Raw genomic sequence first — 25598 nt, forward strand, 5'->3', positions numbered from 1 at the left:
CACCCACCCAGCACCCACCTGGAACCCCTCAGCCCCCTCCAACACCCACCCAGCACCCCTGACAGCCACCCAACACCCACCCAGAACCCACCCAGCACCCATCTGGACCCCACAGCACTCCCCAACACCCAGTACCCACCCAGAGCCCATTCAACATTCCCCAGTACTCACCCAACAACCCCACAGGCTCCCCCCAACACACACCCAGCACCCACCTGAATCCCCTCAGTCCCTCCAATACCCATCCAGCACCCCTGACACGCACCCAGCACCCACCCAACACTCACCTGGAACTGCCCAGCCTCCTCTAAGACCCACCTGGACCTCCCCAGCACCCACCTGGACCCCACCCAGCACTCCCCAACACCCAGCACCCACCCAACACCCACGCAGCACCTCTCAGCACCCACCTGGAACTGCCCAGCACCCACCCAACACCCACCTGGACCCCTCCAGGACTCCCCAACATCCAGTACCCATCCAGAACCCGTTCAACACTTCCCAGTACCAACAACCAGTACCAACACTTCCCAACCAACAACCCCACAGCCCCCCCAACACCCACCCAGCACCCCTGACACTGCCCCAACACCCACCTAACACCCATCTGGACCCACCCAGCACCTCTCAGCACCCACCTGGACCCACCCAGCACCCACCCAACAGCCACCTGGACCTCCCCAGCACCCACCTGGATCCCACCCAGCACTTCCCAGCACCCAGTACCCACCCAGAACCCATTCAACACTCCCCAGTACCCATCCAACAACCCATCCAGCCCCCTCCAGCACCCCTGACACCCACCCAGCGCCCACCTGGAACTGCCCAGTACCCACCCACCCACCCCCCCCAGCCCCCCGAGCTCAGCCAGCCCCTGAGTGGGGTTGCTCTGACCTTGTTGCCGTTGTTGTACATGGCCAGCAGGCACAGCAGGTGGTACATGTGCCCGCACTTGCCCAGCTTGCCCACCAGCTCCGGCTTGATGCCCCTGGGGCTCAGCACGCCCTCGTAGCCGGAGGAGGTGACCAGCCGCTCCATGCAGATGGTGCAGTCCTGCCGGGAGCGCCATCAGCACCCCGGGGGGACGAGGAGGGGACAGCCCCGGCCCTCCCCGAGCCCCGCACTCACCTCATCCGGGGGGTTCTTCACCTTCTGGATGTAGCGGCGCACCACGTCCTCGGGGGTCTTACCTGGGGGCAATGCCATCAGTGCCACCACCCCCCTGCCACGGCACGGGGACAGCCCTGCCACCCCCGCCGCACGCGTGGCACAAAGCAGCGAGGGCATCACCCCAGCAAACCCCGGGGGTTTTCACTCCCCCTCCGTGATCCCCGACCCCGCAGGGACATCGGTGGCTCCTTACTCTTCTTGAGCTGCTTCTTTTTTGTTTTCCTGCAGATGCCGTTGACGCCGGGCACGGGTTTGATGTCGCTCTTGCTGACGGGCGGGGGGTGCAGGATGGGTTTGGGGGCGCGGGTCAGGCACACGGGCAGCCCGGCGGCGCACATGAGGATCCCCGTCATGCCTGCGCCGGGAGAGCGTCCGTCTGTCCGTCTGTCCTTCTGTCCGTGCTGCCCACCCCCGGTGCCATCCCCCGCTCCCCGTGTCACCCCGCGGTGTCACCCGGTGCCCGCTTACCTGCGAGCGCGGGATGGACGGGGCCGGTGCCGTTCAGGTTCTTCACCGGCAGCGCTGGCACCCTGCAGGGACACGGGACAGGAAGGGGCTCAGCAGCGCCGGCAGGGATGGCACTGTCCCCTCCCCGCATGGCATGGCCCCAGAGCACTGTCCTGCCCACAGGGATACAGGGCAAGGTGTCCCCTGGGGGCTGCTGGCACTGTCCCCAGGCTGGGGCACAGGGCAGCGTCCCCAGGGGGCTGCTGACACTGTCCCCAAGCAGTGTCCTCCCCATTAGACACAGGGCAGTGTCCCCTAGGGACTGCTGGCACTGTCCCCAGGCACTGTCCTCCCCATTAGACACAGGGCAGTGTGTCCCCTAGAGGCTGCTGGCACTGTCCCCAAGCAGTGTCCTCCTCTGGGACACAGGGCAGTGTCCCCTAGGGCTGCTGGCACTGTCCCCAAGCAGTGTCCCCCCCCACCAGACATAGGGCAAGGTGTCCCCTGGGGGCTGCTGGCACTGTCCCCAGGCTGGGACACAGGGCAGTGTCCCCTAGGAGCTGCTGGCACTGTCCCCAGGCAGTGTCCCCGCCACCAGACACAGGGTAAGTTGTCCCCTAGGAGCTGCTGGCACTGTCCTCAGTCAGTGTCCTCCTCATGGGACACAGGGCAAGGTGTCCCCCTCACCACCTTGGAGGGTCGCTGTGCCATCCAAGTGGACTGTCACCCAGTGCCACCTGCCCATCTCTGGGCACCCAATGGCACTGGTGGCATCACGTCCTCCTCGACCCACGGTGGGGACCTTGTCAGGGCATCCTGACGGGAAGGGAAGGGAAGGGAAGGGAAGGGAAGGGAAGGGAAGGGAAGGGAAGGGAAGGGAAGGGAAGGGAAGGGAAGGGAAGGGAAGGGAAGGGAAGGGAAGGGAAGGGAAGGGAAGGGAAGGGAAGGGAAGGGAAGGGAAGGGAAGGGAAGGGAAGGGAAGGGAAGGGAAGGGAAGGGAAGGGAAGGGAAGGGAAGGGAAGGGAAGGGAGTATCACAGGAATAAGTTCAGCAGTGCTCAGCCCCACACAAGGGCGTTTTCCCTCATTCCCAAAGCTCCTGTACCCACACCAAGGCCCAGCCCCTCCTCCCTGGCCATAGCTGTGTGCCAGGACAGGGACAGCAATGGGGACAGGGACAAGGACAGCCCAGCACACAGGAGTGGAAGCAGGACGTCAGCAGGGGAAGGAAATGTGCCAGGAGCTGCTGGGGGCTCAGAGAAGCCACCTGTCCCCCCCACCTAGTGCTGCCAGCCCCGAGGGGACACCAGGCCAACCCACCATGGGGCACAGCCATGGAGATGTGGGTGCCGGGACAGGGACAGGGACAGCCACCAGGACACAATTCCAGGGCTCTGCTCACCCACCTGGACCCCCTGGTGAATTATTCCCAGCACGGAAGAGACACCAAGGAACACCGGGGCTGTGGCCTCTCCCCACAGCTGTGCCTTCCCAGGGACCTGCCTGGTACCATCGGACCAGGAGCTGGGTCACTCAGCCCATGCTGGCCTTAGGGACGCCATTCCCCTGCGGCCAGGCCCTCCACGTGCTTCAGCTGCCATGTATAACGTGGCATGGCCTGGCACAGCATGGCAGGGATCACCACATCCCCTCTGCACAGATCCGAGCACCACCAGCACCACCCAGGGAGGTGACACAGCACCGCAAGCTCTGGGGTTGCCTGCAAGGTGACAGCAGAGTCCGAGCCACCCCCATCACCCCCTTTACCCCTCTGTGTGCCCATCCCCACCTCTGTGACACCCCTCTTGTCCCCACCCGTCTTACCCGGGGGGCACGGCAGCCCTGGCGCCCAGCCCAGCCCCGCGCTGCGTGCCGGGCCGGTTGAGGTTGTTGAGCCCGGGCAGCGCCGCGCTGGGCACGCCCTGCCCGGGGCCGAACCCCGCTCCGGCCACCCGCAGCCCTTCCCCCTTGGCCGCCACCGCGGCCGGTGTCGCGGTCCCCGCGGGCCGCAGCGCTGTCCCGGCGAAGGTGCTGCTCTGCCGGACGGTGCCCGGGTAGAGCTTGCGGCGCTGGGACGCCAGGATGGCGTTGGAGGCCGCGCGGGTGCTGTTGACCAGCAGGCACTGGGGGCACGAGCAGGACGGGGTGCCCGTGCTGGGGCCCACGGGCCACGACTGGGATTTGGGGATGGAGCCCATGGTGAGCGGGTAGGCCAGGTCCATGCGGCGCCGCAGCCGCCGCTTGCGCTGCGTCTGCCGGTTCATTTGGGACATGCTGCTGAAGTAGATGAGGTAGCAGAAGCCCAGGGAGGAGAGGTCCAGCCAGGGGTGCTGCTTCTCGTAGGCGTTCTGGATGGTGATGCAGATGTCCATGTCGTAGGGGGTCCAGGAGTTGTTGTCGTTCTCCCACTCCCACACGATTCCCTTGCCCGGAGCTGAGGAGGGGTCGTAGAAGTTCCGGCGGACGGGGCGCATGGTCCCTGGGGACACAAACATGGGGGTGACACCACCGGGGGGACCTTCAGACATCGCTGTGTCCAGCTCCCAGCCCGGCATCCCGCAGGGAATCGGGTACAGAGGCGCCTTGGGGTGCAACAGCCGCTCTGCCCCCTTCACTAAAATCCCCATTTTGCACCCCAAAAGTGCTTCCTTGGGGATAAATCCAACCCTCATCCCACCACTGGGGACAGTGACTTGGACTGCCACCGGACAGAGACTCAAACCCCTCAGGATCATCCTCGTGCATGTCCTGGGAAGGGCAATGCTGCTCAGCCAATGTGGAAAATGGATTTGCAGAGAATTCTCCAAGGTGAGAATTCAAAATTTGTAGAGAATTCTATCATCCATCACATGAGACTGAAAACAGAATAAAGGTTTTTTTTAAAGCCTCTCAGTTGCCCCATCTCTGGGCCAGAAAAGGGCATAATCCAACAAATCCTTGTGCTTTTCCCAGCTTTTTTCCATCCCTCTGGTCCAAGCCCTTCCCCACCCTCCCATCCCCGTGGCCATCCCGGGCCAGGGGAAGCATTTCCCGGTCAGGAGAGGTTTCCTGACAGCTGCTGGCTCTGGCAGTGACACAGACAGGGATTGTCCCAAATCCCAGCCCCTCGCCGCTTGTTTGGGATGGAGCTGGATCCCTCAGCCCCCTCCGGAGCTCTGCAATGGGGGAAGCATCGCAGCCTCTCCGGCACGGGGCCTGTCTATCCCCCGGCCGGCAGCGTTTGCCCAGCTCGATTAGCGGCGCTAATTAAGGGTCATTAATCACCGGCCGCAGCAGGCAGCAGAGCCAGGCCCAGCTGCGGCCGTGTGCTGAGGCAGCTCCGCCGGGGCCCGGAGGGGAGCGGGGGGGCCCTGCGGCCCGCCCTGCCCAGATCCCACATCCCACATCTCACATCTCACATCCCGCTGCTGCTCCAGGCCACCCACACCACTCTGCCCACTCCCCTCTAATCCCACACCCCACTGCCCTCCAACCCCACTGCCCACAGCCCACTGCCCTCCGCATCCCCCCGCATCCACGTCCTGTATCCCACCCCAGTTCCCAGCCCTGCCTCTTTGCCTCAACGTCCCCCATCCCGCTGCTCACTCTTGTCCAAATCCCACATCCCACCCATAAACGCATCCCGGACCCACTGGTCCTTGCAAATGCATCCCACATCTCCCTGCACCTCACATCTCCATCCCAAACCCCACATCCCCCTGCCCCTCACATCCTACATCCCAAATCCCACATCCCCATGGTAAATCCCACATCCCCCTGCCCCTCACATCCTACATCCCAAATCCCACATCCCCATGGTAAATCCCACATCCCCCTGCCCCTCACATCCTACATCCCAAATCCTATATCCCCCTGCCCCTCACATCCCCATCCCAAATCCCACAAAATGCCCCTCACATCCCGCCTCCCCCAGAAGATGAAGGACCATCCCAAATCCCCTTGGCACACACAGCTCCCAGTCCCCAAGGGCCACCAGCTGTCCCCAGCTGTCCCAGCCCCCTCTGCCAGCCATGCCAGAGCCACGGGGCCAAGCCAGTGTCCCCAGGGCCATCGGGGGGGCCGCACGTCCCCGCTCTCAGAACGGGGTCACCTCATTTTGCTCGTCTCTGGGTTTCTCCGTCCCCAGGCACTGCATGGGCCCAGCCCCCCGAGCCCCCAGCCTCCTGCCAGCCCTCCCCGTGTCCCCATGCCACAGCAGGCACCAGGAGCACCCTCAGCTCAGCTCAGCTCAGCTCAGCTCAGCTCAGCTCAGCTCAGGGGACCCTCTTGTCCCCAAGCACCACGAGCTGGTGGCATTGTCCAAACCCTGGGGAGGGACAATGGATAAAGACGGACACAGTGGTGGGGACAATGGCTGTGTCCCCTGCCATGACACCCTTGGGGACATCGAGGTCCCTCTCTCAGCATCCCTGTCCCCAAATCCTGCTGGCCAAGGACTGTGGTACCAGGGACATCCTGGCAGGAGTTGTTTTGTCACCCCAAACCCATTCACGGCCCCGCCACGGGCACAAGTCCCGAGGGTTACCCAGCACTGCGGCCATGGGATGTGGTGCCAGCTGCTGTCAGAGGCGCTGGCAGGAGGTAGCACGGGGACAGCCAGGGTGTCCCGGTGGCTCCCGCAACTCTGAGTCAGCACAGACCCTCCGGGTCGGGCCGTGTCCTCGCTGACTCAGGGCTGCAGGTGCCAAGCTGCCCTTTGCCAAGTCCGTGACCAGCTGGGGATGGATTCAGAGCCAGGCTGCATGGCAGAGGCAGGTGGCACGTCCCTGTTTGAGTCCCCATCTCAGTCCCCAGCCCCACATCGGGGCCACCTGGCATCCCTGGGGACTGGGAGTGGTGGCATCAGTGGCCAGGAGAGGTGTCACAACCACTGGGGTCCTGCTATGGGTGTCCCCAGGCAGGTACAGGGGGTGTCACCTGAGGTGTGGCAGGTCCCCTGCCCGCTCTGCCTGGCCTGGATTGGATCCTGCCCTGGGCAGGGATGCAGGGATGGGCAGGAATGCACCCAGGACAGCACATCCCCCGCAGCACAGCCAGCACGTGCTGTTTAATGGGTCACACCGTGACAGGGACACGTTTAATGGGGTCTGGGCTCGGTCCCAGTGTGGGATCAGCTCTGATTTCCCACGGGATTCCTGGCCTGGATGCGCTGCACCAACCAGCAGAGCTGCAGCCATCCCAGTGCCCAGCACTGCTCCCAGGGCCTCCCCACTGCCCTGGGCATGGAGCAGCTCGGAGGGGACCAGGAGGGGACAGCGGGACAAGGGGACACGGCACAGCATCCACGGAGGGGACAGGACATGCAGGGATGTGGGGACAGGTCCCTCAGGGATGGGGATCTGTGATGGATGGGAAAGGAAAGGGGTGGAGGAGCCTGGAGGGGCCCATGGGGGCACTGGAGCCCTGGAGAGTGAGGGAACAGATGGATGGACAGATGGATGGAGGGATGGAGGGATGCAGGAATGAAGGGACAGACAAGCGGGGATACACAGGGAAGGAAGGAAAGGAAGGAAGGAAGGAAGGAAGGAAGGAAGGAAGGAAGGAAGGAAGGAAGGAAGGAAGGAAGGAAGGAAGGAAGGAAGGAAGGAAGGAAGGAAGGAAGGAAGGAAGGAAGGAAGGAAGGAAGGAAGGAAGGAAGGAAGGAAGGAAGGAAGGAAGGAAGGAAGGAAGGAAGGAAGGAATTAAACAATGGATGAATAAGCAGAGATACACTGAAGGAGCAAGGGGAAGATGGATGGATGATGGATGGATGGATGGATGGATGGAATGACAGACAAACAGACATGAAGTCACAGATTCACGGATGAATGGAACAACAGACAGACAGATACACACAGGAACAGGGGAGGGATGAAGGGATGGATGGAAGGAAGGAGGGAAAGAGTGAAGAACAGATGGAAATATAGTGGGATGGAAGGACAGAGGGAGGAGGGAGGGAAGGATGTGCCAGTGGATGGATGGATGGATGGATGGATGGATGGATGGATGGATGGATGGATGGACGGATGGATGGATGGATGAATGGATGGATGATGGATGGATGATGGATGGATGGATGGATGATGGATGGAAGGATGATGGATGGATGGATGGATGGATGATGGATGGATGGATGGATGGATGGATGGATGGATGGATGGATGGATGATGGATGGACACAGAGGGGACAGTGAAGGCTGCGTGGATGGATGGCTGCACGGACAGACGGACAGATGGAAGGACGGACGGGTGGCCGGATGTCCCTGGCCCGACGCCAACCCCTTACCCGTGTCCTGCCGGAACTGATGCATGGACTGGAGGTCGATGACGTAGGGCGCCAGCTGGACATCGACCTGTCCCAGCACCACGCTGCCGCGCGCGTCCTCCTTGAGCACGTTCTCGATGTGGTGGCACACGGCGGCCGAGTAGGGCCGCCAGCGCCCGTGCTCGTTCAGCCACTCCCACACCACCACGCGGGCCACGTTCTGCGGGGGGAAGCCCAGGCCCCCCGAGGCCAGCATGGCCCCCGGGCCGGGCCGCGCCATGCCCGGGCCACCGCGGCTCTGGGGGACGCGGGGGTCACCCGGGGCCCCTCCGGACGCTGCCGCGGGGCTCAGCGGGGCCGGCGCTGCGGGGCTCTGCAGGGGCGGGCGCTGCCAGCCGGCTCCCCGAGCTCCCCGAGCCGCCCGGGGCCGCTCCCGCTGGGGCCATCCATCACCCGGCACGGCCTCCGCGGCCCTTCCTCCTCCCCGCGGGGCTGCTGGCAGGGCTCGGGCTCCAAAAAGCCACCAGGACTGCGTCGGCTCGAGGACGGCGATGGGGACGCGCAGCCACGGCGCTGGCCCCGAGACACCCACTCCTCCTCTTCCTCCTCGCGTCCTGCTGCTCAGCCCACGTCCCCGGCGGCTCCACGGCTGTCCCCGCACGTCACCGGTGGCGAGTGACGGGGGTGTCACCTGCAAAACAGGGCCACGGCGGGGTCACCCCGGGTACCGCCGGGCGGGTGGCACTGCGGGACCGTGCCCACCGCCCCGCCGAGCCCGAGGGCAGCGAGGCCGCGGTGCCCGCAGCCCTGGCAGCGCGGGCTGCTTGCCAACCCCGGCCGGCTGCCGGCCTCCGGCGTGACAGAGGGGACAACGGGGACAGGGGGGGCGGGCCACCCTGCCCACGGCCCTGGGGGGCTGCCGGGGATCCCAGGAGCCGGGGCAGCCTCATCGCTCCCCGCGCCGGGGCTTTGGGTGCCGGGGAGCCCGCGGGCCCCGGATCCCGCTCCAGCCGCCGCTGATTTATGATCTGCACTGCAGGCATCGGGCTGGGGGTGCTGCCGGCCCCCCGCTCCCCGCCGGCCCCCAGCCCACCCACGGCAGCCGCCAGGGGCCCGGGCGAGGGGGGATCGGCCGCACAAACAGGCGGCAGACAGAGGCACGGCCACGGCCGGGCGCGCACAGACAGACACACTGACACGGACGGACACGGGCACACGCGCTGGCACACGCACAGCCGGGGACACGGACACACAGCGGGACCGACAGGGGGGAGCCACGGCAGCACAACAACCCCCCCGCGGGCACACTCACCGCGGCCCCGGCTGGGCTGTGCTCGCACGCACCGCGCACCCCACACGCGTGTGCGCCCGCCGTGACCCCGAGCCCCGCGCACGGTGGGGGGGACCCTCACCCAGCCCTGAGCCCCCCGCACGGCGCGGTGGGGGCGATCCCGGGGCCAACAGCCCCTCCAAACCGGGCCCCGAATGCTCTTACAGAGGGGGGCTTGAGACACCAGGCCTGGCCCCGTGCACGGTGTCCCCCCCGCCGCACGGCAGCCCCCGGTGCAGGGTGCCCCGCCAGTGCCCGGTCCCCCGCCAGGCACGGCAGCCCCCAGGATGGATGCACGGCCCCTCCGCGCACGGTACACCCGGGCACGGCAGGCTCTCTCGCTCGGTGCCTGTTGTGTGCCCCCCCGGCGCACGGTGCTCCCATGCACGGCAGCCCGCATCCCTCCGGAGCGCGGTGCCCCCGAGGCACGGCAGCCCCCCCGGTGCCCCGTCCCCCCATCGCGGTGCCCGGTTCCCCGCGCTCACGGCATCCCCCAGCCCGCCGGTGCCCGGTCCCGCCGCCCCCCGCCCGCCATGGCCGCCGCGGTCCCCGCCCGTTACCTCCGGCGGCCGCAGCCGCACCGGGACCCGCGGCCGCACCGGGAGAGGCGGCGGCGGCGGCGGCGGGAGCGGCGGGCGCGGGGCCGGGCGGCGGCAGCGCTCAGGCAGCGCCAGGCAGCAGCCACCGACACCGGCACCGGCGGCGCGCACGGCCGCGGGCACGAGAGGCGGGAACGCGCGCCGGGAACGCGCGCCGGGGAGCGGGGGCACTCACGGGGGAGCGGGCATCGGGATCGGGATCGGGAATACGCACGCGAAACCGGGATCGGGACCGGGATCGGGAATACACAAGGGAAACCGGGGATCGGCACCGGGAATACGCACGGGGAACCGGGCATCGGGATCGGGAATATGCACGGGGGACTGGGCATCGGCACCGGGATGGGGAATACGCACGGGAAACCGGGATCGGGAATATTCACGGGGGAGCAGGATCAGGATCGGGAATACGCACGAGAAACCGGGGATCGGCACCGGGCATATGCACGGAGGACTTGGCATCGGGATCAGGATACACACGGGGGACCGGGCATCGGCACCCTCAATATGCACGGGGGACCGGGCATTAGGACCGGTATCGGGAATACACACGGGAAACCGGCATCGGGATCGGGAATATGCACGGGAAACCGGGCATCGGCACCGGGGTCACGGTCGGGGAAGCCGGGACACGTAGCGGGGACACGACTGGGACAGGGGACATGCACAGGTTGGGGTGGCTGCACCGGGAGCGAGCCCTGGGATCGGGCTCCCTCACCGGGGCCAGGCACTCACAGTGGGGACACACGCTGGGCACTGTGGGGACACCCTTGGGACACGTAGGGGACCGGGTGTCTGCACTGGGGACATGAACTGGGTGTGGGCAGCAACAGTGGGGACACACCAGACAAGGGACACCCACGATGACAGGGCATGGGGGACCAGGGACACACACTGGGGACACACACTGGATGTCCCCATGGGCGGCTGTCCCCCAGGTGTACCACCCTGCTTGAGGGGACAGGTTGTCCCCCCTTAGGACAGGTGTTTCTCACAGCCTTGTGGGGAAACTGAGGCACGGGAGGTGGTAGGAGGCCCTGAGCCGCAAGGGCACCCCGGTATCTGTCACCTTCAGCCCAAGGGCTCGTGACTCTGCCTGCCAAGGGACAGATGTGGGGACAGATGTGGGGATGGGAGCTGTCACTCTGGCTGAGGCCATGAAGGGACACATCTGGAGGCAGGGGAGTTGTCATGGCTGTGCCCGTGGCAGGACAGATTTGGGGACAGGGTTAAGGTTGGGTTGGACAGATTTGGGGACAGGGGAGTTGACACTGGGGTTGTACCCATGGAGAGACATCTGGTGACAGATCTGGGGACAGGAGAGTTGTCACTCTGGTTGTGCCCATGGAGGGACAGATTTGGGACAGAGGCATTGATACTGGGGCTGTGCCTGTGGAGGGACAGGTTTGGGGACAGATCTGGGGACAGGAGAGCTGTCACTATGGCTGTGCCCATGGAGGGACAGATTTGGGGACAGATCTGAGAATGGAGGAGTTGTCACTATGGCCATGCCCATGGAGGGACCGATTTGGGGACAGGGTTAAGGTTGGGTTAGGGTTGGGTTGGGGGCCGGGCAGTGATGGCCGCGGTGGCCTCGCTGTGCCACCTGGTGGCTTCGGGCACGGGGAGGTCCCGGGTCGGGCATGGGGACACCCACCCGTCCCCTTTCCTGTCCCCATGGTGGGGGACTCGCTCCGTGCCAGGCCGGGGCCACCCTCTGCCACCAGGACAATGAGCTGTGCTCAGGGCTGGCACAGGGCAGGGACACGGCATGGGGACATGGAGATGGCATGGGGACAGGGAGATGGGATGGGGACATGGAGACAGGACAGCGATCCGGAAATGGGACATGGCAGAAGGACCTGGAGCTGGGGTGGGGACATAACTGGGCACACAAATCCAGGGCAGGAGCCAGAGCAGGGACACTGAGATGGGACTCGATGAGGGGACATGAAGCTGTGATGGGAGCACGGAGGTGGGACAGGGCCGTGGCACAGGGACCAGAAGCCACCCCGAGGAGCCCTGAAGGGGCTCAAGCATCAGACAGGGGGTGAACGCTGGCCGGGTGGGTGTCACTGAGCACCTCGGGGACAGGACCCTGTGCACCGGGGCTGGGCCCTCCATCCGTGCGGGGACACAGCCGCTGCAAGCCCCTGTCCCCCCCTAGAGCCCCCCCAGCCCCGGTGCCGTGGCTGCCGTGTTTAGTCTGAGCAGGAGCGTGGGTGACCTTCGGCACCCTCGAGGGTAAACAGCCCCAAGGACACGCGGGGGGCCGCAGGGTGGGGGTGACCCATGGGTGGGGGTCCCTGGGGGGAGCTGGGTGCACCTCCTGTGTGCAGGGTGGGGGACACGCTGGGGACACCCCCACCCACAGCAGCCCACAGGGGACAGCGTGGGGGGTCCCGGGGTGCTGCCACTGCAGGGATATGTCGACAGACAGACAGACAGACAGACAGACAGACAGACTGTAGGGCCCCCCCGGCGGGGACCACCCGCCCACACACACACACACACACACACACACACGCGCGGTCTCCTTGCACGCCCCGACACGGGGACCACACACGCGCACACACACATGGCAGCGGCAGCTGGAAGAACAGCAGGAGACAGACAGACGGACGGACGGACAGACAAAGAGGCAGGCAGACAGACAGACAGACAGGAGGGTGGGTGAGCACACGCCCTGGCCGTGCAGGCACAAACGCACCCGGGTGTGCACACGCGTGTGTGAATCCGTGGGCGCACACGCGTGGGTTCCGCGCGTGTAAAAGTGTGTAAAGCATCGAACAAATGGGGATTTTGTGCGCACACGCTTGTGTAAATCCACGCACGGGGACGCACACAGAGAGTCCCGCACACGCAGGGTCCCGCACACGCGTGTGTCCCCAATCGCTCCCAGGGCCACCGGGGCCCCGCACCGCGCCCCCTCCCCGGTCCCCATCACCCCCGGCCCCGCTCCTGCCCCCCCGGGCCGGTTCGCTCCCGCACCCCGTGTCCGCCCCGGCAGCGGGACCCCGGAGCCGGCGGGGCGGAAGGCGGGCGAGCGGGCGGGGGGGCAGGCGGGGGGTCCCTCCTCCATCCCTCCTCCTCCTCCTCCTCCTCCTCCTCCTTCATCCCTCCTCCTTCCTCCTCCCCTCCCCCGCCGCCCGCTCGGTGCCGGTGCCGGTGCCGGTGGCCGGGCAGCGCCGAGCCCCGCCGAGCGGCATGGCCGGGGCCCGGGGGTGCCGCCGCCGCCCGGCGCTGCCCGCGGCTCTGCCCGCAGCCCTGGGGCTCTGCGGGACCCTGTGCCTGCTGCTGCCGCCGCCCGCCGCCGCCTGGAGCCCGGCCCTGCTGCCGCCCGCCGCCCGCAGGTACCGGCACCGGGGACAGGGGAGCGGGGACATGGGGATCCGGGCACCGGGGACACGGGGATCAGGGCACCGGGGGCACGGGGATCGGGGCACCGAGGCAGCATCGCCTGCTGCGGGCACCGGAGCTGTGGGTACCGGGCACCGAGGGGCACTGGGGGCTGTGGGTACCGGGGGGCACCAGACACCAGCTGCGGGTACTCGGCACCAGGGGGGTCAGGGACCTCCGGGCACGGGGGACACCGGGGACATGGGGATGTGGGCACCTGGGAGACTCTGGGATCTCCGCGTACCAGGGGTATCAGCCACGGGGGCATCAGGCGCGGGGTTCTGTGGGTACTGGGGGGCTCTGTACCAGGCGTGGGGGCACCACAGACCAGGGGGCACCGGCAGCTGGGCACTCTGTGGGCCGTGATGCTGGGGCAGGGGAGGCTGGGGGCACTGGGAGATACTGGGGCTGGTTGGACTGGCTGGGGCTGGGGGTTGTTGGGGCCAGCAGGACTTACTGGGGAGTTACTGGGATCAGCAAGACTTACTGGGGGCATCAGAGCTGCCGGGCTTAGCGGGGTGCTGGGAGGTGCTGGGGTTACTGGGACTGCCTGGGCGTTTTGGGATCCTTGGGCTGCCCGGGCATTTTGGGATCCTGGGGCTGCCTGGCCATACCGAGGCTGAATTGCTGGTATTGCTGGGACTACTGGGATGGATTATTGTGGCTGCTGGCCATACTGGCACTACTGGGGCTGCCAGGACTCCAGGGGCTGCCTGGGCATACAGGGACATGCCGGGACTACTGAGTTTGCCTGGGCATATTGGGATCCTGGGGCTGCCTTGGCATGCTGGGACTACTGAGAATGCTGAGCATGGTGGGGCCCCTGAGCAAACTGGGGATGCTGGGAGGGCTGGAGTTGGTGAAGAGTGAATGTCCTCAGCCCCGGGGTCCCCAGCCCCAGGGACCCCAGCCCCAGGGTCCTGCCTGTCCCTTGGAGCTGGCCCAGCCGGGGGTCTGTGGGTGCTCTGGGGGGCTCTGTGGGTGCTCTGGGGGGCTGTGGTCCCTGTCCCCCCGCAGCAGTGGGGGGGTGCCGGCAGAGGGGGGGTTGTTTACAGGAAACCCTCGGCTCTGGCCGTGTCTCCGGCACCGGATTGCCGGGACCTCCCGGTTCCGCTCGGCTCGGAGAGGCGACGGGCAGAAGCCGCCTCATTTCCCCTTCCCCTCCCGGCCAAGCCCAGGAAGCCCCTGGCGCCTTGGCACGACCCTGCTGTGTGTCCCTGGGACCCCCGGGCCAGCAGCCAGCACCCAGGAGCCCCCACCTCATTCCATCCCATCCCATCCCATCCCATCCCATCCCATCCCATCCCATCCCATCCCATCCCAACAGGCATTTCCACAGCTGCAGCTGGCACCGTCCAGCAGCTGGCTGTCCCTGCGAGGGGGACAATGCCCCCCGGGACCCCCTTGGCACGGCAGGGTGGCAGCGGGAGCGTGGTGACAGCCCCGGCAGGCTCTGTGCCTGCCCAGCCCTGGCACGGTGCCCGCCTGGGACGCTGCCCAGCCGGAAAGCCCTGTGCCACCCCGCTGTCCCCCCCGCCTCCGGCACCTCCCAGACAATTGTCCCCCCGCGGCGCCCGCTTGTCCCTGCTGCCACCGCCTCCCTCCTTGCAGCACTGCACGGGCCCGAAAAGCTCGTTTTTTGACCCAAATTGTGCAGCTTTTGAATTTAGAGCTGCCGAGGGTACGGCGAGTCCTTCCCGCTGCAGGGATGGGGACATCGGTGTCATGGCGGGGGGAAACTGAGGTTGGGATGCCCGGGGAGGGGGTGGGCAGAGCCTGGCATGTGGGGCAGAAGAAAGGAGCCTTTGTGTGGGGTGGGCTGGGGGCACGGGGGGGGCTCCGGGCCAGCGCTGCCGGGAATGCAGCAGGAATGTGCTGTCCCATGTGCCACAGCAGAGCTCCCCTTGGGCACCCCAAAAACCGGGCACGGGCGACAGCTCGGGTGGCAGCACCCCCGTGGTGTCCCCACGGAAGGGCTGGTGACATTTCCCTTCCAGCAACTGGTGCTCCTACACGGTGACACGGACGGTGTCGTGCCACGTCCAGAACGGGACCTTCCTGCAGAGGGTGTTCCAGGGCTGCCGCTGGCCCCTGGCCTGCAGCGGGGGCAGGTGAGCGGGGCCACCGGGGTGCCCTGGGGACAGGGACAGCCGGGATGTTGTCCCCTGGACGGGTGTGAGCTGCCCCTGTGTGCCGCAGCTACCGCGCCGTGGTGAGACCACTCTACAGGGTGACCTACAGGACACTGACGGCGCTGGAGTGGCGCTGCTGCCCCGGACACGGCGGACAAAACTGCGAGGAAGGTGGGAGATGGACGGGATGGGGACATGGGCAGGGCAGGGTGGTGGCACTCAGGGGCTGTGGGACACGGCCTTCGGTGTCACTGCGGGGTGAGGAGAGCGATGGATGGATGATGGATGGATGGATGGATGGATGGATGGATGGATGGATGGATGGATGATGGATGGATGGATGGATGGATGGATGGATGGATGGATGGATGGATGGATGGATGGATGATGGATGGATGGATGATGGATGGATGGATGGATGGATGGATGGATGGATGGATGGATGATGGATGGATGGATGATGGATGGATGGAGGAATAGATGGATGGATGATGGATGGATGGATGATGGATGGATGGATGGATGATGGATGGATGGATGGATGGATGATGGATGGATGATGGATGGATGGAGGAATAGATGGATGGATGATGGATGGATGGATGGATGGATGGATGGATGATGGATGGATGATGGATGGATGGATGATGGATGGATGGAGATCCCTGGGTAGGGTGATGCATGGACAGTCAGGAGTGGGTGGGCACTGGGATGTGCTTGGGCTGGGGAACTGAAACCGCTGATGGACAGGGTGTGGGTGGATGGACAGATGGACAGATGGACATTCCTCAGCATGGCAGTGCCCACGAGGGGCTGCACCCCCTCAGCCGCGTGGGGCCGGCTGTGGGTGGGCAGTGGATGAATGGGTGCGAGGCTGTGCCGTGTGTGGGAGGACGGGTGCTGCCAGCTCTGACAGGGGGGTCTTTGTCCCCATTGTCACCAGGTCCTCCTCCTCCTCCTCCTCCTCCTCCCTCTCCCCCAGGACTCCACCGCGGGTCCCAGCCCAGCCCCGGCTCCGTGGGGGCTGCGAGGGCAGTGGGTGGCACCCAGGGGTGGGGAGGGGACACCCGGGGTGGCACCAAGGCTCTGCGGAGCAGCGGGTGGCACAGGGGGTCCAGAGGCAGCTGGGTGGGCGCAGTGCTGGGGGAGGCGGGGGGTTCTTCCTCCTCCTCCTCCTCTTCCTCCTCCTCTTTCTCCTCCTCCTCCTCCTCCTCCCTGCTGCTTGGCCGCCTGCCCCACATCTGGCCCCACTTAGGGCTGTCCCCTGCAGCACGGGGGTGGCCATGCCGGGCGGAGTGACAGCGTGGGGGGGCTCGGGGCCACCTCTGCTGCAGACACCCCTTTGCTGCCACGCTGGGTGGCCCCGAGTCGCTGTCCCCAGTGTCCCTCGGTGGGGACAGGGGACTGGGACCCCCCCGTGCGGGGTGGGCAGTGTCCCCATGATTGTGCCCCCCTGCCAAAGCCACCCCAGAATGGGGCTGGGGCTGAGGGGGGTGTTTGGGGTGGGTTCAGGGCTGAGAGGGAACAGGAGGGGCTGGGGCTGAGATTTGGGGGTGACCATGGGGAGATTTGGGGGGTCTGGTTAAGGACCGTGGATGGGTTTGGGGGTTGTGGGTTGGGGCCATCTGCTGTGTGACCATGGAGGGTTTTGGGGTCTGGTTAAAGGACCATGGGTGGGTTTGGGGCTTGTGGGTTGGGGCCATCTGGTGGGAGGGTTTTGGGGTCTCGTTTAAGACCATGGGTGGGTTTGGGGGATCCCGACTGAGGGTTATGGGTGGGATTGGAGGTTTGAGGCTCACCCACAGCAAGGATGGGCCCCTGCACCCCCAATGTGTTGAAGCACAACACAAAGGTCTCCCACAGCAGGCGAAGCCCCGCGTGGGGGTCCCCCCGTGCTGACCCCCCTTTCCTCGGCTCGCCCCTCGCTCACCCTGCGGGACCCCAGCGCCGCCCCTCGCCGGCCCCCCCTGCACCCCGCGGCCTTCTCAGGTGGGTCCCTCCCTCCCCAGCCTCGCTGGGGCGGGCACAGAGGCCCGGGTGCCCCCCACCCACCGCCCGTGCCCCACAATGTCCCCCGCCCGCAGGGTGCCTGAACTGCAGCCGTGTCGGGGAGCTCACAGCGCGGCTCGCCACCCTCGAGGCGCAGGCAAGTCCCGTTTGGGCTCTGGCACCTCTCCTGCTCCCCCCGAGGGGCACTGGGGGTGTCACCGTGTGTCCCCTGTGCTGTCACCCTGTGTCCCCTATTGTCACCCTCCCCGTGTCGTTGGCAGGTGGCGCGGCTGGCGGTGGCCGAGCCCCCCAGGGGCAGCAGCCCGGGCAGGGGGCCCGAGGCCGGGCAGCTCTGGGGGTCGCCGGCCGCCCGAGGGAGCCCCGGCGATGACGGTAAGGCAGGGTGACAGCGACAGTGGCAGTGACAGTGACAGCGACAGTGCCACCCGCAGCACCCGCGGGGCGGGGAGCGCACCTGGGTGCTGTCAATATTTTGGGGGGTCAGGACCCCTCATTTTGGGGGAAAGCAAAGCTGTACCACGGCAGTGGTGACACTGAGCAGGCCCACCTGACAGGGGGGTCTTTGTCCCCATTGTCACCATTGTCCCCATTGTCACCATATCCTCCTCCTCCTCCTCCCTCTCCCCCGGGGGCTGTGGGGGGGACAGGCGAGCCCTGGGGAGGGTCTGGGGGCCCGGCTGTGGGTGGGGGGCGCCCCGAGGGGCTCTCCCGGTGTCCCCCCCACCTCAGGGTGCTCTGTCCCGCAGGGAGACCCGGCTGGAGGGGCCCCCCCGGGCCCCAGGGCGGCGCGGGAGGACGGGGAGTGAAGGGGCCCGCGGGGCCACCAGGTACGGGGGACACTGTGGGGGGACCCCAGCATGGTGCCTGGCTCAGCCGAGCCCCCCCGTTACACATTTGGGGCGTCCGTGCAGCAGTTTGGGGGCTCGGAAGGGCTCCAGGCTTCACGGCCCCGATCCTCACCCTCCTCTTCCTCCCCGCAGGTCCCCCCGGCCCCCCGGGACCGCCCGGCCGGGATGGAGCCCCGGGGCTCCCCGGAGAGAAGGGGTCCCCCGGGCCCCCCGGCCCCCCCGGCCCCCCTGCCCCGCTGGGGCCCGCGATCCCCCGGCTGGCCGAGCCCGGTAAGGGGGGCTGCGATGGGGTCCCTCCCTCAGGGACCCCAAAAACGGGGCTGGGATGGGTTGGGGGGGGTCTGAGCCTCTGCTGGGCTGAGGGTGGTGAGGGGACATCATGGGGGGCACTGGGGATGAGATGTTGGGCACTGGGCAGCACTGGGGACCCTGAGGACATCACTGGGGTTATATGGATGAGATGTGGGGCACTGAGCAGTAATGGGGACATCCTGGGGGGCACTGGGGTCCTAGCGATGAGATATGGGCACTGGGCAGCACTGAGGTCCCCCCTGCCATCATTGGGGTCCCAGCGATGAGATCTGGGGCACTGGGCAGTGCTGGGGAGCCCCAGATAATCATTGGGATGAGATCTGGGGCACTGGGCAGTGCTGGGGAGCCCCAGATTATCATTGGGATGAGATCTGGGGCACTGGGCAGTGCTGGGGTCCCCCTGCCATCTCTGGGGTTCACGGATGAAGTGTGGGGCATTGGGCACACCCCTGACACCCCCAGGATTCCAGGCATGAGGAATGGGGAGCACCGGGCACTGCAGGGCACCCCCTGCCAACGTTGGGGTCCCAGCAATGAGGTGTGGGGCGCTGGGCACCTCCTGCCATCATCGGGGTGACAGGGACGAGACAGGGCAGGGCAATGAGGTCCCCCCATGTCCCCACACGGGGGTCACGGGGACCCTGCCCCGAACACCCCCCCCCATTGTCCCCACAGGGGACCCCATCCTGTCCAACACCTTCACCGAAGCCACCAGGAGCGTCGTGGGTCCCGTGGGACCCCCGGGACCCGCGGGGCCGATGGGTGAGAGTGTCCCCCCCTGTCCTTTGTCACCCCCCGATGTTTTTGGGTGGGACTGAGCCGTGTCCCCCCCTGTCCTTTGTCACCCCCCGATGTTTTTGGGTGGAACTGAGCCGTGTCCCCCCCTGTCCTTGCAGGTCCCCCCGGCCCCCCCGGGCCCGTCGGTCCCCCCGGGCCCCCCGGACCCGATGTAAGTGCTGGGGGGGTGGGACAGGGCAGGGCTGAGCCCCCCAGTGTCCCCCCAGCGCTGATGTCCCCACCGTGTCCCCACAGGGCAGGGCAGGAGCGCCCGGAGCTGCGGGGCCCCCGGGGGACAAGGGGGACACGGTGAGTGCCACAGGGACACGGTGACACTGCCCGGGGGAATGGCCGTGCCCAGTGTCCCCATAATGTCCCCAAGGCCACCCTGGCAGCTCTGGTGTCCCCCCGTGGGGGGCACAGGGAGGGGTTTGGGGACACCCCTGCTCCAGACACCCCGTCCCTGCTGGGTGGCCCCAAGCCATTGTCACCACTGGGGAGAGGGCACAGGGACCGCGCCATGGGGTGGGGATGGGGGCAGTGTCCCCAGGATTGTCCCCATTCCCTCCAAAGGCACCCCCCAGAATGGGGCTGGGGGCTGTGGGGGGGTTTGGGGGGTGAATTCAGGGCCAGGGCTGGGTTTGGGGTGAAATGGGGGGAACTGGGTTGTGGCCATGGGGAGATTTGGGGAGTTCAAGAGCATGGAGGGGTTTGGGGGTGTGGGTTGGGGGTTTGGAGTGGGGTAATGGGCGGGATTTGGGGTCTGGTGTGGGGTTATAGGGGGGATTTGGGGACAGGTTTGGGGTTATGGGGGGATTTGGGGTCTGGTGTGGGGTTATAGGGGGGATTTGGGGACTGGTGTGGGGTCATGGGGAGGTTGGGGAGGTTTGGTGTGGGGTAATGAGGAGGGTTTGGGGTTTCATGTGGGGTAATGGGGGGGTTGGAGGGGATGGTGTGCAGTATTGGGGGGATTGTGGGGTCTGGAGGGGGTCATGGGGGGATTGGGGGGTCTGGTGCAGGGTCATGTGGGAGGTTGGGGGTTCTGGTGTGGGGTTATGGGGAGGTTGGGGGGGTTTGGTGTGGGGTTATGGAGGGGTTTGGGGTCTGGTGTGGAGTTATGGGGGTGTTGGGGGTCCGGTGTGGGGTCATGGGGTGGGTTTGGTGTGCAGTAATGGGGGATTTGGGGGTCTGGTGTGCATTAATGGGGGATTTGGGGTCTGGTGTAGGGTCTCAGCCCCGGGCTCTGCCAGTCCCTCCCCTGATGAGGGTCTGGCCGTGCCCCCAGTGCTGACGGGCTCTGTCCCTGCAGGGTCCCCAGGGCCCCCCGGGCAGCCGCGGGCAGGACGGGGCACAGGTACGTGTGGGGTGTGTGTGTGTGGGGTGTGTGGGGTGTGTGTGTGTGGGGTGTGTGGGGTGTGTGGGGTGTGTGGGGTGTGTGGGGTGTGTGGGTGTATGGGGTGTGTGGGTGTATGGGGTGTGTGGGGTGTGTGTGTGGGGTGTGTGTGTGTGTGTGGGGTGTATGGGGTGTGTGGGGTGTGTGGGGTGTGTGGGGTGTGTGTGTGTGTGTGTGTGTGTGTGGGGTGTGTGGGGTGTGTGGGGTGTGTGGGGTGTGTGGGGTGTGTGTGTGTGTGTGGGGTGTATGGGGTGTGTGGGGTGTGTGTGTGTGTGTGGGTGTATGGGGTGTATGGGGTGTATGGGGTGTATGGGGTGTGTGGGGTGTGTGGGGTGTGTGGGGTGTGTGGGGTGTGTGTGTGGGGTGTGTGGGGTGTGTGGGGTGTGTGTGTGTGGGTGTATGGGGTGTGTGGGGTGTGTGGGGTGTGTGGGGTGTGTGGGGCCCCCCCTGCCAGCCCCTCTCCTCTCCTCTCTGTGTTCCAGGGCGAGCCGGGCCCCCGGGGCCAGCCGGGCGACAGGGGCACGTGGGTGAGTGACACCGGGGACACCGGGGACAGGGGGGACACAGGGACTGATGGGGGAGGCTGGGCTGGGAGGGAGGATGGGCACAGGAGGACCCTGACACCCTCCCTGCTGTCCTCTGCAGCTCTGGGACCCCAGTGATGTCCTCAGGGTCCCCTCTTGTTCCCACTGCCCCACAGCTCGTCCCTGGGTCCCCAGGGTTGGCAAGGGTGTCCCCAGTTCTCCCCAGTGCCCCACACATCATCCATGGCACCCCAGCAATGTCCTGGCTGTCCCCAGCACTGCCCAGTGTCCCAGAGCTCATCCATGGCACCCCAGTGACATCCTGGGTGTCCCCAGTGCCCCACAGCTCATCTATGTGTCCCCAGGGCCCACAACCATCCATGGCACCCCAGTGATGTCCTGGGTGTTCCCAGCTCTGCCCAGTGTCCCACAGCTCATCCATGCCACCCCAGTGACATCCTGGGTACCCCAGTGACATCCATGGCACCCCAGTGACATCCTGGTGTCCCCAGCTCTGCCCAGTGTCCCACAGCTCATCCATGGCACCCCAGTGACATCCATGGCACCCCAGTGACATTCTGGGTGTCCCCAGTTCTGCCCAGTGCCCCACAACAATCGATGTCACCCCAGTGATGTCCTGGGTGTCCCCAGCTCTGCCCAGTGCCATGCCTCATCCCCAAAAGTGGCTCTGGGCTCCCTGGCCGATGTCACCCAATGCCAATGTCACCCAGTGCCAATGTCACCAATGTCACCGGAACAGGTTGATGGGGCACAGGGTGGGCTCAGACCACCGGGGGTTCCCCCTCTCCTTCCCCTGATGTCGTGGTGAGTCTGGGAGTCCCCGTGTCCCCCCCGGGGGTGGCCAGGGCCCATTTGGGGTCCCCGTGTCCCCCCCAGGGATGGCCTGGGCCCATTTGGGGTCCCCGTGTCCCCCCCGGGGGTGGCCTGATGCCATGTGGGGTGCAGCCCCCCCTGACCCCTCTCTCTGTCCCCAGGGGGAGGGTTTGCACCAGCTCCGCGAGGCGCTCAAGATTTTAGCGGAGAGGGTTTTAATCCTGGAAACAATGATTGGGCTCTACGGTGAGTAGGGGCAGAGGACCCCCACCCCTGCCAGGAGGTCACCAGGCCCCCATGACATCACGGTGGCATCAGCTATGCATGCTGTCATCACCCACACGGTGCCATCGTGGCCAGCACTGGGGACCACCCCAAGGAAAGGCCACCAGGGTCCCCTCACCTCACCCCCAGCTGGGCACCCCAGAGCCCCCCCAGGCACTGCAGGGACACCTGTGGCAGTCTCGGTGTTGGGGACAAGCTGGTGGCCCTCTGGGAAAGCTGGGGACATGTCCCCCCGTGTTTTGGAGAGCTCAGTGTGCTGGGGGTGGCAGAGGGAGCACCCCCAGCTGGGGACAGCAGTGTCCCCCTGGACAGGTTGTGGATGTGTCCCCCCAAATGTGGGGGAGCTCAGCACGCAAGGGGGGGCAGAGGGAGCACCCCCAGGTCAGGAACATCAGTGTCCTCATCAGGGCACTGCCAGGGACACCAAGCCAGCACAAGGGACCTCCCCTGTCCCCATGGACCCGCAGGGATGGGGGAGCCCCCGGCACCCTCTGAGACTGGGAGGACCCTCCTAGGAGACCTGGCACCCCCTCCTCATGCCCCAGCACCCCCATCCTGCTGGGGCTGTACCCCTGCCATGCTGTGCCACCCCTGCCATGCCATGTCCCTGTGCCGTGTCCCTGTGCCGTGCCCCCGTGCTGTGCCCGCCATGGGGCCAACGCTCTCTGCTCTGCTCTGCTCTGCTCTCTCCCTCTCCCCCAGGCCAGTAGCTTCCAAACCCTCCTGCGGCAGCAGGCCCGGCTGGAGGTCCTGGCTAGAAGGGTCACCTTGCTGGAAGCCATCATCTGGCCAGGTAACCACGCCCTGCCACGCCCTGCCCCGCCCCGCACGGGCCCGGAGCCGCGGCACCCCCGGGAGCGGGCACGGAGCACGGGGGGTGCAGCACCCACGGGAACGGGCACCCCAGAGAGCTCAGAGACCTGCTTGGATTGAGGGGGCAACCATGGAGATCTCATGGATTTAGCCATGCAGTCATGGAGAACCTCCTGGATTGAGAGGTGACCATGGAGATCCCCTTAGACTGAGAGGGGTGACCATGGAGATCCTCTTGGATTGAGAGGTGACCATGGAGATCTCTTGGATTGAGAGTGGCAACCATGGAGAACCTCTCAGACTGAGAGGTGACCATGGAAATAATATTGGATGGAGAGGAGCAAACATGGAGATCCATTTGAATTGAGAGGGGCAACCATGGAGATCTCTTGGATTGAGAGAGGCGGCCATGGAGATCCTCCTGGACTGAGAGGGGTGACCATGGAGATCCTCCTGGATTGAGAGGTGGTCATGGAGAGTCCCTTAGATTGAGAGGGGCAATCATGCAGATCCTCCTAGAATGAGAAGGGCAACCATGGAGATCCTCCTGGAATGGAGACACAAACATGGAGATCTCTTGGATTGAGAGGGGCAACCATGGAAATACTTTTGGATTGAGAGGGGCAACCATGGAGATCCTCCTAGATTGAGAAGGACAACCATGGAGATCCTCCTGGATTGAGAGAGGCAAACATGGAAATAATATTGGATTGGGAGGAGCAAATATAGAGATCCATTTGTATTGAGAGGGACAACCATGGAGGTCCTCCTGGACTGAGAGAGGTGACCATGGAAATACTCTTGGAGAGGTGACCATGGAGATCCTCTTGGACTGAGAGATGACCATGGAGATCCTCCAAGATTGAGAAGTGCAACCATGGAGATCCTCCTGAACTGAGAGAGGCAATCATGGAAATAATATTGGATTGAGAGGAGCAAATATGGAGATCCGTCTGGATTGAGAGGGGCAACCATGGAGATCCTCTTGGATTGAGAGAGGCAACCATGGAGATCCTCCTGGATTGATGTGACCATGGAAATATTCTTGGATTGAGAGGGGCAAACATGGAGATCTCTTGGATTTAGCCATGCAACCATGGAAAACCTCTTACTGAGAAAGGCAAACATGGAAATACTCTTAGATTGAGAGGCGATCCTGGAGGTCCTCGTGGGCCTAGTGAAACTCTGGAGCTCCCCAAGGTTTAAGGGAGACCATGGAGAGACCCTCTCACTCCAAAGGAGCCCATGGAGACCCCTCTTGGACCAAGAGGAACCCTGGAGCTCCTTAGGGTTCATGAGAGACCATGGAGAGACTCAAAGGAGACCATGGAGACCCACCCCTCTTGGATCAAAAGGACCCATGGAGGTCCCCAAGGCCAAGGGAAGCTCCAGAGCCCCTCTGGATCCACAGGAGACCATGGAGCGCCTCTTGGATTGGGAGAGGCAACCACGGAGCCCCTCTTGGGCCAAGGAAAACCCTGGAGCTCCCAAGGTCTCCAGGATATCCTTGGAGAAGGGAGACCATGGAGACCCCCTCAAGCCAAGGGAGGCTCACGGGGACCCTCTTGGGCTGGAGCAGCTCCCAGAGCTCCCGCTGTCCCCAGGGATCCCCTGGTGCCACCCCTCTGTGACAGGGTGCCCCCCACCCTCCTCCCGCCTCCCCTTCCCCATTCCAGCTGTGCTTTCCCACAGGGCTCACACCGGGGGTGCCAGGCAGGGGTGCCAGCTGGGGGGTCCTCGAGTGCCACCACCGTGGGGCAGTGCCCCCCATTTCTGCGGGGCAGAACCTGCACAGCACTGATTTGGGGGGGGTTTGGAGCAGGGGGTGACATCCCAGCCCCTGACACCCCCTTTTCTCCTCTCTCCCCACAGAGCCAGAGCCCGGCTCGGGCAGCGGCGCCCCCGGCACGGCGACCCCCGGGGTGCCCCGTGCCAGGCGTGGAAGTGGGCACCCCCCGTACCGCATCGTCACCGCGCCCCGCCACAACCTCCCTGGGCCGTGACAGTGCCACCCCGGACACCCTGGTCACCCCTGGGGTCACCTCTGTCACCCTGGTCACCTCAGTCATCCTGGTCACCCACAGGGTCACCCTGGTCATCCCACAGTGCCACTCTGGTCACCCCGTTCACCCCGGTCACTCCTGTCACCCTGGTCATCCCAGTCACCCCGGTCACCCCGCTGTGCCACCCTGGGGAGCAGGACAGGGCCACCCTTGTCCCCCCTCTTGGTGCTACTGGTGGCACAGCACCAGCCAACCTGCCATGCTTTGCCCCCATCGCTGCTGCCCCCCGAGGGTCAGGGGTGTCCCCAATGCCATCTCTGTCCCCTCCCGCCATGGGGCAGCTCCAAGGGATCGGCTCTGTACAATTCCATCCCATGCCATTCCATCCCATCCTAGCCCGGGGAAGGGGATTGGGGGGCTCGGTGGGGACCCCCCTGGCGGGGACCCCGCTGTGCCGCGTGCTTTGCTGCTTTGGAACA

At 65.7% G+C, this 25598-nt stretch overlaps 2 protein-coding genes across 4 annotated transcripts in view; one reads left to right on the forward strand and one right to left on the reverse strand.

Moving 5' to 3' along the window:
• Positions 1–8140, reverse strand: part of DTX1 (deltex E3 ubiquitin ligase 1) — an 11181-nt gene extending 3041 nt beyond the window's left edge. The window contains exons 1-6 of the mRNA XM_059485245.1: positions 7882–8140; positions 3441–4095; positions 1639–1700; positions 1364–1525; positions 1129–1190; positions 895–1053 (exon numbers count right to left, since the gene is read on the reverse strand). Coding sequence (XP_059341228.1) covers positions 895–1053; positions 1129–1190; positions 1364–1525; positions 1639–1700; positions 3441–4095; positions 7882–8140 — 1359 coding nt within the window. The remainder of the gene's footprint in view (positions 1–894; positions 1054–1128; positions 1191–1363; positions 1526–1638; positions 1701–3440; positions 4096–7881) is intronic.
• Positions 8141–12981: 4841 nt separating this feature from the next.
• Positions 12982–25346, forward strand: EMID1 (EMI domain containing 1). Of its 3 annotated transcripts, XR_009419684.1 has the most exons (16): positions 12982–13142; positions 15186–15299; positions 15388–15491; positions 17184–17309; positions 17405–17466; positions 17591–17702; positions 18077–18157; positions 18311–18448; positions 19166–19252; positions 19387–19439; positions 19523–19576; positions 20577–20621; positions 21143–21187; positions 22180–22264; positions 23006–23096; positions 24989–25133. XR_009419684.1 is itself a non-coding variant. In XM_059485261.1 (15 exons), the coding sequence occupies exons 1-15, from the start codon at positions 12997–12999 to the stop codon at positions 25117–25119; spliced, it is 1383 nt and encodes a 460-aa protein (XP_059341244.1). In that variant the 5' UTR covers positions 12982–12996; the 3' UTR covers positions 25120–25346. The 3 variants fall into 3 exon arrangements, 2 of the variants coding, with proteins under 2 accessions (XP_059341244.1, XP_059341245.1); XM_059485261.1 differs by lacking the exon at positions 23006–23096 and having other exon boundaries at positions 24989–25346; XM_059485262.1 differs by lacking the exon at positions 23006–23096 and having other exon boundaries at positions 17187–17309; positions 24989–25346.
• The last annotated feature ends 252 nt before the right edge of the window (positions 25347–25598 follow it).

The sequence above is a fragment of the Ammospiza nelsoni genome, chromosome 18 (genome assembly GCF_027579445.1).
Source record: "Ammospiza nelsoni isolate bAmmNel1 chromosome 18, bAmmNel1.pri, whole genome shotgun sequence".
Taxonomy (NCBI): domain Eukaryota; kingdom Metazoa; phylum Chordata; class Aves; order Passeriformes; family Passerellidae; genus Ammospiza; species Ammospiza nelsoni.

Excerpts from the sequence above, each read along its gene's own strand:
- EMID1 (XM_059485261.1), top strand. The coding sequence starts at position 12,997 with ATGGCCGGGGCCCGGGGGTGCCGCCGCCGCCCGGCGCTGCCCGCGGCT. Across the intron at positions 18,158-18,310 it reads GGGGCCCGCGGGGCCACCAG|GTCCCCCCGGCCCCCCGGGA; the intron begins GTACGGGGGACA and ends TCCTCCCCGCAG. Across the intron at positions 19,440-19,522 it reads CCGGGCCCCCCGGACCCGAT|GGCAGGGCAGGAGCGCCCGG; the intron begins GTAAGTGCTGGG and ends GTGTCCCCACAG.